The sequence below is a fragment of the Manacus candei genome, unplaced genomic scaffold (assembly GCF_025592945.1).
Source record: "Manacus candei isolate 608988 ecotype Guabito, Panama unplaced genomic scaffold, ASM2559294v1 h1tg000050l, whole genome shotgun sequence".
Lineage (NCBI taxonomy): Eukaryota > Metazoa > Chordata > Aves > Passeriformes > Pipridae > Manacus > Manacus candei.
In genome coordinates this window covers 14,145,151-14,159,082 of record NW_026138098.1, presented here as the reverse complement: position 1 = coordinate 14,159,082, position 13,932 = coordinate 14,145,151, and the positions used below count along the sequence as shown (strand labels likewise).

General features: G+C 40.0%; 1 protein-coding gene across 6 annotated transcripts in view; it reads right to left on the bottom strand.

Moving 5' to 3' along the window:
• The window catches only part of BTRC (beta-transducin repeat containing E3 ubiquitin protein ligase), a 122,206-nt gene that overhangs the window by 47,785 nt on the left and 60,489 nt on the right, over positions 1-13,932 (bottom strand). For 5 of the 6 annotated variants that reach the window (XM_051799987.1, XM_051799984.1, XM_051799983.1 and 2 more), the window contains one exon: positions 13,465-13,554. The exons of the other annotated variant lie outside the window; for it this stretch is intronic. In XM_051799987.1, the coding sequence (XP_051655947.1) occupies positions 13,465-13,554 (90 nt within the window). The remainder of the gene's footprint in view (positions 1-13,464; positions 13,555-13,932) is intronic. 6 annotated transcript variants of the gene reach the window in all.

The window sequence follows — 13,932 nt, the reverse complement described above, 5'->3', positions numbered from 1 at the left end:
TGGGGTTCCCTTTCATGTCAGTCCTGAAGTTCAGAAAGTTACATTCATATGAGAAGAATTTCAAAGGGATTTTGATGAAGAGGTGATGGTTATTGAACTTGTGATTAAAACTGGTGGGAGTCCAGAAAGTGAGCATGTACCTATATAAAGCAGATGACTACACTGTCAGTAGAGCTACAGGACAACTTTTACTCCTGGCTCTCTGCAGGTTCCCATCAGAGTGGGGGTAAGACACCCCTTTTCTCCTGAGATACTATGCAGCTGCCTCACAGGGTGTTGCAGAGTTATGCCCCAGTTCCCTAGGCTGACTGAGCCTCAGGAAGAAGGCACTAAATAGAAACACTCTACACACAGCTCTCCTGATGCTGAAAGATGGCAGAGAAAAACTTCAAGGAGATAAAAAAAGGTGAAGAAAAACACCTCAGAGGATGACCTTTCCCCCAGTGTGCTGTTCTCCAGTCTCAAAGCAGCTCTCAAAATGAAGGCCCCAAAACAGGGAGAAAGAACCATGCGCCAGGGTGAAAACAGAAAGGCAGGAAATCTGCACAGAGAAAATGCAATGGAATGGGAAAGATATGTGAAATGTTTTAAATTAAATTAATTGAAATTGGGATAAAAAAAACCACCTCAACCCATAACCCAGAAATTCTAGTACTGATAAAAACACTGAGTTGCAAAACCCAACCAGGGGCTAGAATGAAATTACTGTATTAGGTTAAAAAAAGAACTAAGATTAGCTCTATGTTCATTTTAACATATATGTAAAGATTTACAATCCCAAGGCTGCCTATTAATTCACAAGTGGCATATTTACACTATTTATGATATTATACCCCATGTTGGGACATCCCATTACAGAGTCACGGTAGTAGCTCCATACTTAAACTGGATTCTGCAACACATTGCATCTTTCCAGTCATTCTCCTGCAGTATGATTACTTTTGGGCAAGAATTTACCACCTCGTTTCCACCCACAAGGGAATGTCTTTGGGAGCTGACAAACGGATTTAAGCAGCTGTGAAATGATTTACTGGGTCTTGAGTTTTATTAAAGTAGAACGAAAGGCTTTGAGAGCTTTCAGTGTTTTATACAACACCACGAAGAATGTTTGGCTTAATAAGTGTCCACTTTTTCTTACACTTTTCCTCTTGCCTCCCATAAGGATTGTATTTGACTGCAATTTGACTGCAGCCATTGGCAAGTGCATCTTTCCTAAGATGCATGTCTAATACAGCTTTTTGAAAATGTAGATGGACCTGGGGAGAGAGATGCCACAGCAACAGAGCCCAAGTCAACATTAAGTGTATATAAACAAACATACTGCTTAAGTACATAACATGCTTCAACTGACACCATGTTTCCAGATTCCCCAAACGTTTAATGAGGAAATGTTAAGCAGAATTATCCTTTTACAGATCAAAGAACTGAGATGAAAAAAACAGAATATGACATAGACAAAAGATATCTCAAAATCTAGATTCATAATTCCTAATCTGATATTCATCCTGCGAGGCCTCGTTGCTTACTATAAATAAACTACTTCCTCCTTAGATTTCAGTTGTTAAAGTAACTTTTGAACTTCTCTGCAAAAAAGGGATGCTTGCCTCAAGAAACACTGGAGGGATTAATTAATGTTTGTGAAGCATTCAAACTGCAGGGGAAACCCCCAGGAGGAAGTCTGTATTTCCATATTCTGACCAGGACTTGAAAGGCATGCAATAAATACAGCCTGGGGCACAGAACAAGGAATACGAATAAAATAAAATATTGAACAGCTGTTTGCTAAGTGAATACTTTTCCTCCCACATACCAACTTTTATTCCCACCTCAGGCTGCAGGGAGTGGAGGGCAATCAGACTGAGGTCAAAACAAAATTTTACTTCGAAGGGTTAAACAGTGGCAAAGTTATAAAAAATTGAAACTGCTCACTGTAGTATTTTGAACTTCCGTATTTTGTAGGAATGATGTACCCTCTTTCTCCCTCACTCCTCTTTAAAAATCAGGAGCTTTGGATGAGTTAGATGATATCTACATAGCTTTTTACAGCCTGAAAGAGGTTAGCTTTCTAAATCACAGACCTTTTGTACTATCTAAACCAGTTTGTATTTCTAATATAATTATGAGTGGGGTTTGCAGTTCTGCCTGTAAAGGTTGTCTAATATTTTCCTCTGTAAGAAACAAAGATGGTGAGATCTGCCTAGAACTAAACCCCAAAGGAACCAACCTCATCCACAGCAGCTCTCTTTTCTAGCACACCTGTTTACTGCTACCTACCTAAAGTAAGCAAGGCAAAGCTGACAGTGGGTGTGAGCTTACAACTCACACAAACAGCCTGTACAGTTTGCTGGATGCAGAGCGCTGATTTTTGCCTTCTCTTGCAAACTGACAAGATTTCACTTGCTTTTCAGTATCAGAAAGTGGAATACCTAAAAGTGAAGGAGCCTGTGTACCAATCAGAAAACTGGAAGAAAGGACACTGTGCACAGTGACAGAGCTTCACTCTTCTACCATTACAACTTCTTTGGGAATTACGGGGAAGGAGAAGAGAATTGCCTGAAAAAACACAATGCAGAGAGCAAAGAAGAACAGGAACTGTGGTAATCGGAAGTAGCTGGGTTCCCAATGCAAACACTAATATTATTTCATAATACTTCTTATTTTTGTTCCCAGAAATTGCTCCCTAATATCACTTTTTCCCCCACATTATTTTTCCCTTTTACAAAAATAAAGATTTTCCTAAGACTGGTATTCAGATCTGACAGTCATTAATTCCAGTGTCTGTTTTTAGAATGTACTTGAGAAGACTGTGATTTTCTCAAATCATTAGGAAAAAAAAAATCAAGTCAACCTTAGCAATTACAACAGCCAAATCTTTTAAATTATAATTTCCTGTTGGTAAGTGAATAAATTGAAAAATACCGGGGCAAAAAAACCCCATCCACAGAAAAATAACACAAAAAGGAGCATTAGGAAATCAATGCAGTATTTGATCTCTCCTCTTTTTTTGCTGCTGAAAGCCACATGGTACACATAGTATTTTTAACTGAGGAGTCTTGTTACAAATATATGCCGAGGAATCTTATTTCAAACATATACTAAATAAGGAGAGGAGTATTAAAAAAGGCAGTCCCTTACTCTAATTTTATCCATCTCCCTCCTCTTCTTTCCTTGATACAGTGAAACTTTAACACCAAACCCTGTCTCTCTCTCTTATTTTTGTAAACAGTGATCAACATTTTCCTAAATGACCCTCGAAACGACCTACTTTGAAACTACTCATTAGTAACAGCCACGTTTGCAATATTAACCTGGATGTGGCTGTTTATTAAGATCTTTTAAGGGGTTTAGAATGAAGACACACTGCCGGTGTACAGGGAGCACAGAAGGGGTAATTTAAAACCCATGTTTTTCCTCCCCCTCACCGAAAACATGCCCAGTATTGTGCAGCTGTGCTGCCAGCTTCATCACTCCCTCCATCTCCACTCTTGCTAATTAAAAGGTTGATCACAGAACAATGCTCTTCTCATTAATTTCGGCTTTCTGATTGGGCAGGATTCCCGCTCGCTCCGCCTGATCTTTTCCACACTGCTGAAGTTAATGTGACAGGAGCCCGAAGATGGATTACCCGCTGCCATATTGCCCATCACCTCCAATCAGCAGCTATCGGGGTAAACTGATTGTTCTAATTTGCTCTCATTATTTTTACAATATCAGGAGAAAATAACGCACACAGCTCACTGTCAAAGCCGTGAAAATCAGCCATTAGTTAAACCCAGACACTGAGTGGCTTTATTAGAAGCACTGCAGTTTATTGATTCAGCTTCGGTAAACTAAGATAATACCTGTCCTCTTTAAATACGCTTCTTTAGGTGTATTTATGTTGCAAGAAAATATGTATTAGGATACTTTTGGAAACGCTCACTGTCTCAGCCTGTTATCTTGAGACGCTGGCAGACAACAAAGATTAAGAACAATGGAAGCTTGACTTCCACAGAATGAAGGGCAAAATATGCAGCATTATCCTCACGGCAGCTTGCCTGCATGTCTCAGCTACTATTTTACAGTTTAAATAAAAATCATCTCAGGACTAGTATGACAGGTGAATATGTAAACACACTCCAAAATCGCACAAAATACGGCACCACCATAAAGACAAACATGGTGCAGGTGTAATTGTATGAGCTGTATGTACAAGGCTGAGAGTTCAGGTTTGGGGTTTTGTTTTTTATTTGGTTTTATTTGTTAAGCCGAAGAACCGGCACAGCACAGCATCAAAACACAGGGACTGAGAGCAGGAGCTCCAAATGACAAGGGTAACTGTTTTGTATGGGTGGGAACTATTTTTCCCCCCACATAGAGGCATTATGCTGCCACAACTTGAGAAACGAGAGCAGAAATGTCAATCCACACTGAAGTCTCACAAGACCCCAGAGCTAAGAAATGAATAAAGTATTGTTTCTGGTATGAAGTCAGGCATTTTTACACCGCAGCAGTGTTAAGAACTACATTGAAAATCCTGGACCTCTGACTGTCCCTATGCTGTATATAAAGGGACCTACTTTATACTGCCTGCTGCCTATCTGCATCTTAGCAAAGGGAAATGCTAAATAGAGGGATTAACAGAAATATGATACCTTAAATCTTGCTAAACATAAACCTTAAACTGGTGTCTACAATGCTGTAACTCGCAATGTGCTCTAAGAGTGACAGCCAGAGTGCAGCAGACTGATTTTACTTTTAAATAATATCTAAATTAGATTAGTTCTTTGTGTAGATCTGCATGAACCAGAGGGGACATTCATCATTGTGCCAAAAAAGTTAAATTCACTGGGGTACGCTCAAAGTGAATGGTTCTAGACCTACGTTTTATCTCTCACACACATCATCAGGATGCTGTGCCAATACGCATGAAGCCAGCTAGGAGCTGCAAGAAAGACAAGAGAGTAACTAGATACCAGAAAAGGTCTAATTTTTCCCTTTGTAGATTATGAATTGCTTGGGACAGGACATGTGGCTTCTCTGTCTAGTAAGCACAGAGCATCCCTTTCAATACTTGAGCTTCTTTTTTAATATTTAAACGGCTTAAATATAAGGAAGGATATTCTCCTCCCTCCCCCTCCAAACCAGATGTAATTCTAGTTCCCCCTCCTCCTCCTGCTGTAATTTAAAATGCTACAGTTTTCATTACTGCTTTTTAATATTTTTAAATCTTCATCAGCTAGTGCCTTGCATTTGGGGGTTGATTTTTACTCCCTCCTAGAAAAGCCACCTCATAGCTTTGTTTGGTATCTCTTTTGACCCTTGCTAATGGTTTTTCTCTTGGAGGGGCATGCCACGCTTTTCCTCTTAAAATTCCTGCACTGAAAGACTGCACCACACCACACTCCACAAAACGTGCTGATGGCACAAATTACAAGCCCCCAGCCGAACACTCCAGCCCCCACCATTCGGGCAGATTTATGTGGGCTCTTGCCGACGTTATTACAAGTCAGAGTTTATTGGGAAATTGTTACATTATGCGGAGTGTCTAACAAATTGCTTATGCTGCTATAATTGGATTACAACAGCCGCTTGCTCCCACCGGTAAGATTAGGCAAGTAGGACTCCTGCCGATCTCTGAGCGTTAGCAGTAATTTTATTTGCCTTGCCTCTCTCTTTCCTAACAACATGCCTCTTTCCCTGCCAGCTGTCTGCTGAAAAGGCACAGGCTTGTTCCTTGGCCCTAACAATGCAATTACAGCCCTGCAGATCGCACTGTTTGTGCATTAAGTACAGAGCCAAAACGAGGCGAATTGATCGTTTGACTTTTGGAGGAGCCATGTGATCTCTGCGTGCGGGTGATCCGGCATGCATCACTGGGCAGTGCTGCAGCGCACGCCTCACCATGAACTCGCTCCACACTACTTCCCCTCCCCTGTCCACTCCCAACAGCAAAGACGCTGGAGCCCACCCCACGTTAGCCCCCATCAGTCTACAAAAGCAGCCTCATTTTTAGGCGCTCATTTGCTAGGCTGAGCTCAGAACTCGCTCTGCCTTCAGAAATGCGACACTCGGCCACACCAATGGTTTCCCTGCAGTGGGGTACACTAGGAAATTATTATTCCAGCGTTTCGTACCACAAGCTTTAGCATAAGAATTCGACATTTTTCAAACAACTTTTTCTGTTCTTGTATTTGAAAAACACTGAAGACAGATCTAGTTAATGTCATGTATTCTGCACCATCTGAGAATGCCGTCACTGCAGGTGACTATTTAAGAAGCAATGCTTCTTTTCATGTTTGCCCCCATTTACCACTAAAGACACTGATGACTTGGATTCCAAACAGTTTCACATTTCTAGTATAAAGGATCCCAAAGTACTTTGGATATGCAAGAACACTCCTTATAACCTTAATGTGACAGATCTTGAATGAAGACCTCAAGGCTGTAATTCTTTAAACAGCAAACACATGGGCTGGAACTACAGCATGTGACACCACACATAATAGTTGTGGGGGAGTTTTGATTAAGGACGCAAGTCAAGTTCTAGACACTGAGAGGATTCCATGATGATTCAATTTAGAAGGGAGCTCAAGAGTTCTCCAGCCCTACCTCCTCCTGCTCAAAGCCGGGTGCATTATGAGGTCAGATCAGGTAGTTCAGGGCTTCATTCAGCCTTGTCTTGAAAACCTCAAAGGACGGAGGCTACAGAGCATCCACAAGCAACCTGCTCCAGTTGACTGTCACCACCACAAAAAAACTCTTCCTTATAACCAGTCAAACCTGAGACGGAGTTTCTAACATTTGTGTGGGAGACCTTCCAGTATGTACGGAATTCAATTTCACAGGTAATGCAATTTGCTTGACTGAGATTCCAAACTAAGGGCTCCAAAACGTAGAAACATCTATATCGAGTTGACCAAACTTTGAAAATTATTCTTTATATCAAGATTTTGCATACCACCTGCCTGACCATCCTTACTGCAGAGCTTTGAGAACTGATCTCCAGAATACACTTAGAGACCCTCAGCTATAAAGCAATGTATGAGTTAGCTTTTATAGTAATATTTCTTCAAAGCCTCTGTTGCATTTAAAAAACCCTCAAGTGTAATTCTTTTTTAATTTGTGGTTTCATTGACATGCAAAGTCATTTTGGGTGGTAAGAGAAGCAGAAATGACAAGCACTCCACAATGTTTGCATAACTGAAGACTAAAGAAGCCTGTTTACATGTAGTTTAACACTCAAAAGAAACTCTGAACAGCTGAAATGCCTTATAAATAGCTCAGACCCAGAGGAAGTGCAAACGTCTGCATTGTGAATTGTAGATCTTAATTACAGACAATGGCTGGTATAGCAAGTAGCACGGAAAAAAAAAGTGAAACAGTTGCACTGTTCATGGTTGGCAATAATTCTTCAGGAAAATATTTACTATCAATCAGTTATGAGAAAAGGGACTCTGCGCTCATAAAACAGCACGTTGCTTCTCATACCAGGACCATTTTGCTTCAGCATAATCTGAATTTAAACAGCTTGTTTCCTGCGGATATAATTTTGGAAATAAATAAAACAAGTCTATCAAAATCTGGAGAATGTCTGTGGTGGGGTAGAGTGGGGGGAGCAGGAATATCACATTTCTTTCTCGGTCATTTGCAAAGAGGTTTTTAGACCAAGGGGAAGATAAAGCATAAAGACTGTCTTGACCTAAAAAAAAAAAAAAAAGGAAACAATTAAGGTAAAAGTAGACATACAAGGTTTTGGATAAACCTTCCATTAAACACTCAGAATTCAGTTTCGAAGCACCTTTTGCACATCAAGTAATCCCAGCAATGTCCCCGCAATGCATGCCATCCACACAACCCTCTCATTACAGAAAGAATACCTACATACCTACAACAGAAGGGTAAAATGATATGCTTACAACCTCTATTAGCCAGTGGCTAAGGCAGCATTTATCCAGTTTGCAACAGCCTCAAAAACTGCTGTCCCTCCCAGAGAAAGGTATATCCAAGACACAAAAGGGGACACTCTTACTGAGGGGTTTGGAACTGGAAGTATGTCTACTGACAGCCCCTCTGCACCACAACACAGAAGCTTAATACTAAAAATTAAGCTATGAAGGAACATAATTTCTCATTAAAACAGTGGAACAAGTATCAGGAAACTGAATGTTGCTAGTCAAAGAATATTTGTTCATGATCGAATTGCTCTAATTTCAGTCCCAAGTACTGGAAAGGCTTCAAAAGCACTATAAAACTATGCATTCTCTGAAGATATACTGACTCAGTGGTATATCACAGCAGAACTCTGAGTTGGTTGTGCTATTCACGCAAAGTAAATGCAGGGACACTCTCTGGAAAAAAGAGCCATCAATCTGTGACATAAAGGGACTTGAGAGTACAAGAGGGACACTCTTCAGATCAATTTGTCCTACTGCCAACTGGAACATCCAGCCTGGAACCCTAAATGCTTCTTTATTAAAGAGTACTTGTGGTTTCTCCTTTGAATTTATATAAAAATTCTTGGCTCAGTGTTATTATTGTGCTGACTATGTCTGTTCTAAAAATTTGGAAGTAGCAATGCAGAAAGAACTGACAAAGGAAGGAAGATTTCAATTACCAGCTACTTTCACCACTCCTTGCTTTAGCTGAATCATCCTTGAGTGTAAAACGTGTAGCAATAGCTACATAATAAGATGCATCTTTGAAAGGAAATTTCACATGGCATACTGTAAGTGCCAAGGCCTGTTCTGTGTTTCCAGAATTGAGCAGAACAGAGCTCTCTCCCCCTGTACACTACACGCAGCTTGCCGAGCAGGCAGAACATCTCTACGTACCTAAGCAGGACTTTTCATCCAAGTGTCAAAAAAGTATCATACATTTCACAACATTTCTCCAAGAAGAGTATTATTCAGTTCCCTTTTTGAAGAGAAGCAAGAAAAGCCATCATGGCCACAGAGAATAAAATCACAGTGCTGAAGATAAAGGGTATACATAAACCCTTTCTAGATTACCAGTTCAATACATTAACCACTGCACATTTATCATTACGATGAGCAGTAATCAAAGATTCCCCAGAAGACTCAAGATGCTTAAAAGAGCCTGAGAAGTCCCTTGGTTTGCCGGGACCTTAAAAAGCAGGACTAGTTATCACACGTGAGTAGCAAGGAGTGGCCTGAAACAGAAGTCTAATTTTTCAAGGGTGGTGTGCATGATTACATTTTTCTTCCTCCAATTTCCCTTAGATAAAAATAGAGGCAGAAAACCTCTCCCAGCTGCTGCTGAGTTCAGAACTAAGTAGAAACCTGGGGATGCTGTATGCCATTTCAAAGGTGTCTCAGTGCTGTCTGTGGCAGGTATTCCACAGGGTGCCTATCTCTGGCACAAGCAGGAAAGAATTCAATGTCCAAAATAAAAACTGAGAACACTCCTTTGTATAGCAGATACAGACGAACTGGAACTGACTGTAGGAGCTAATAAACAGAAAAGACCTATGTAACAAACGCAGGAAATGGGTATTGACTGTAGAGCTCTGATATGAGTTGTACACCAGTCTCTTGCTGAGAAATAAAAGAGCCCTTTGAATCAATAAGATATTTCCACGATCCAGGGAAATGCAAAATCTAACAGACTCCAAGCAAAGAGCAAAACTCAAACCTAACACAGCCCAAATCATGAAAGAGTGGGCTTTATGAAAGACCTCTGTTTGAAAACAGGACTACATATAACCCATCCCTGCAAAGACTCAGCCAAGGAGACTGGAAACACAGCAGAGCATCCCTCGCCACATATCAAATATAAAGTGTGAAGGTCACCAGAGAAAGTAAGTGGCCCTGGGTACAGAACAGAATTGAAACTTGTTTGCACACCCAGGAGCATCACAAGAATCCTAGTGACATACCAGATGCCAAGGGACTTTTAACTGTGTCCCTCTCTAATTGAGGATGAAGCACACACCAACACCATTATCTGGCCTGAAGATACTGGCTTGCAAAATATGGAACAAACAATAGGAACAGATGCTCATTTGGCTGGATTTCAATAAGCCTCATTAAAATCAAACACCCTGTCCTTGGAGCTCAGGTTCATGCTACATTTCTACCTTATTTAAGCACCTAGCACCAATTCCTGAGAAAGCTGTCCACTTGTGGTTGCACACAAGTAGTATCATAAAAAGAAATCCTCTCACAGACATTTTTTGGTTTCTAAAGAGACAAACAGGAGGACTTTCAATATATATCTTTGTGTGTGTACACACACATATAAAAACAAAAATAGAGACTGCATTTCCTTTTCAATGACATTATATTGGATATACATCAGACTTGTTGATCACTCACAAGCAATGGACAAAAAGATGCTAAAAGAGTAACAGAGAAACTCCTACAGATGGGAGAGAAACGATGTTAGCTGATGACACATGTGGCATCTGTGCATCACAATACATGATTTTTAATTTAAGATCCCACCTCTTCAATTAAAACATGCGCACACTTTAAACAATTTCCACTGCTCCTTTCTGGTTTCTACCCAAGCATCCCCAAGTCCTAACAGTGGAGTTTCAGAGGACAAATACCAGAAAAGCAAGGCTACGAACGAGATACAAAGATTCATCAGAACATGATATTCTAGTTTTATTTTTAAATGTCTGAATAAAACTAAATAATTCATAGGTTTGCAAAAGTGACTGAGCACATGGCTGCAAAGGCAGCATGACATCGCATACAAAACCAAACAAAGTTTCCTAACAAACACAAACTTCCTTGAGCTGTCAAAAAGACTGTGGCCCTATGCTACTTTCCATATCTGAATATGCATATCTATTTATTGCAAACTTCCCCCCCCTCCATTTTAGGAAGAATGCCACCTGTTAGGTTGGTAATTTATATCTGGATATCCTGTACAGAAACTCTCATTCACAAGAGAGTTTAATGGACAGACAGTGCTTCAGTCTGAGAAAAGGTACCTCAATGTTGATGTGTGTGGCCTCAAGGGAAACCACATTTCATTCTTTGAACAAACTTTTACAAACATCAAATACACAATGAATAGGTGCCATTTATACAGTGTTAACAGAGCACAGTTTTCTTTTCTGAAAGTAGATGCAGAATCAGAAATTTTGTTTTTAGAAAAACCATCATCATCAGACTGACTGACACATCTGACAAGCACGTGATAATGCACACTATGGCTCCCAGTCAGGGCTGATACTGCACTGCAGAATCAGAAAAGGTAAATCACAACTTCCAAAGTAATCCTTTTTGTGTTTCACTGCAAGTTTAAAAAGAAAATTGAAGCCCTAGAAATACATTTGGAGAAGTGCTGCAGATAATGAAACCTGCGGTTATACTTTCCAGTATTCACCTTCCTGACAAAACATTTTAAAGTCCAAGGCTGTAAAACACATCAATCATAGAGGATAAAACTCGTCACGTGCATGCAGCCTAGGAGAAGGCCTCTGAACTCTTTAAATCCCACTTAAGCCCTTCACCTAGGGAACATTTAACAGTTGTGCCATTTGCCTATGCCATCACTGAGCCATCTGCATTTAGATAGCTGGATTTATAAATGCTTCAATACTTCTGGAATTTGAAAGGCAAGCTTTCTTAGAACCTATTTCATTTGGTTTGTAGCCAAGAAGGCAAAGGAAAGGAGTACAACAGCCAGGCAAGCTAGTACTAGAGGAATTGTATCCCCAGAAAAGTCTTTATGTTTTTTCATATATATGTGTGTGTGTGTGTGTGTGTGTATACAAATGTGTATATATACGCATGTATATGTATATATATATGTTTTTTGATATATGTGTGATGGCAGATTGCCCTAGAGCATACATACACATATACTGTCCAACAGCATATAGAGACAAGATACTTAAAAACATACACTTTTTCATCTCCAGGGTGATGCTTCACATTCATTCTCAATAGCATGAAACAAGTCTTGCTGCTCTTGCCTTCAGCCCTACCCACACCTCTCACCCACCAAAAACATAACTTTAGGAGAGTTTACAATTTAGGGCATTAAGATGTTAAAGTGTGTAATTTCATTTAAAAGAGGCACCACTTAAACTGGTTGTACTTCTTGTACCTCCTTGCTCTTTAGTGAAACGATTAGGTCAAACAAGACACTATAGAGCAGATGGGGTTGAATGGACTTACTCCAGTTAGCCTGCTGTGAGCTGCTGTATGGCATCAGAATGATGCTGCATGATGAGACAACTCAGCCAGAGCTGCTCTGCTGAGAGAGTTTCACCTACTCTGTATCATAAAGCACCTTAGGAAGAAGTGTGCAATACCAGTCATCTCAAGAATGGAAGTGCTGGTATTAAATATCAGCTTTGTACCAAGACTGGTAGCTGCCCTCAGCAGTGCTTCTGCAGTGGGAGGCAACTGGCAGGCAAGCACAGTTTATGAGTGCTAAGCCACCTGCAAGCACCATGACAAACTTTTATGATAGCCAATTCCCTGACAAGAATCAAAAGTAATGGGACATCCAAATTTCACCAGCAAAATCCCAGAGAAGATTTAGCTGGAAAATTATCTTAAAGGTCAATACAAAAGTGGCCCCTGAAGGGACAAGGCACCTTTAACAACCATTCCAAGTATGAAAAAAATGGACTTCAAGAAGATCAAGGAATAAAATAACCAAAAGAGAAAACAGGTTTTTAAGTGGTCAGGTTTGTGGTGACAGAGGAGTAACAAAATGCCAGCTGGTTTTAGTAACAGATGGCTGCATGCACTGATCTGTCCTGCATGCCCATTCTAAACTTCCTTTCAGTGGAAATACAAAGCTTGCACAAGGCTAAATGCATCCTTTGCACAGTCTTTCTAGACATATTGCATCATGGTTCAAATGTTCTCCATTCACAAACAGCCCTAGATGTACATTGTTTTACTCTAGTTATGCTGAATTTTAAGAAAAGAGGGTGGCTAATGGCACCTCACCTTTTTCAACCACATCTACCCCAATTCTCAAGAAATTACTTTTCTGTGATAGGCTAATAAATCCATTTTCTTACCATTATGACTGTGGTTATCTCCCTCCTCCCTTTTCTTTAAATACAGCATTCACTGTATTTTAATCAAAAGGTCTTTCTTTTTGCACCTTCCTTCTGGCAGCTAAGAAAGGAACCATGATACAAAGAGCTCACAATGGAATATTTTTAGTATCTGGACATTTATCATTTGAAGTTGCCACAGCTAATTACATGGCAGGCATAGGTCATCCCACTGGAAAAGCCTATTACTTGTATAGCAGAATGAGCCCTTCAATCCTAGATAGCTGAGGACTCAAGTAATCCTTTCCAGCAGAGAAAACCAGCAAGTCTGAAATCTCTACACTAAAGAACAGAAAAACCTACCCAAAATACTTACTTTCTGTTTAAATATTTTTTCCTAACTGTAATTTTTAACAAGAACTCTTCTCTGACTACCAATGAACAATTTGCTGAAAACCTCTCAAAACCAAAGCCATTCTCTTACTTACTTTGGCCACACAATTTTCAGTCTTCATAGCAGTGCTTCCTAGACACACTGTTTCCTGGTTTAAGCACAGTCTGGCACAGCTGTTGTAGGTCTGCAGAAAGATTAAAATGGTTATGAATAGAAGAACACGATTTTCTTTCAGGCACCACATTTTTGGCACAGGAACCCACAACTCTACTACATTTCCTTTTTCCTAAGGTGTAAATGTTTCAAATTAAAATAAACTAGTTTACAGCAAAAGCCTATGTTCAGGGCATGCATGTCCTCTGAGCTATGTACAATTTTATAGTTCTGATATACAAAGAAAAAGATTTTTCTCCTCTGTTCCTTTGAAAAAGGAAAAAGTATCTGATCTCATTTGTTCATTCTTTCACAAAATGCTGCACAACTGAAAAACTAAAGCAAGCTGATTCCTACACATTAGTTAGCACAGCGTATGTCAAATGTTAATAAACATCTCCTGACTTTA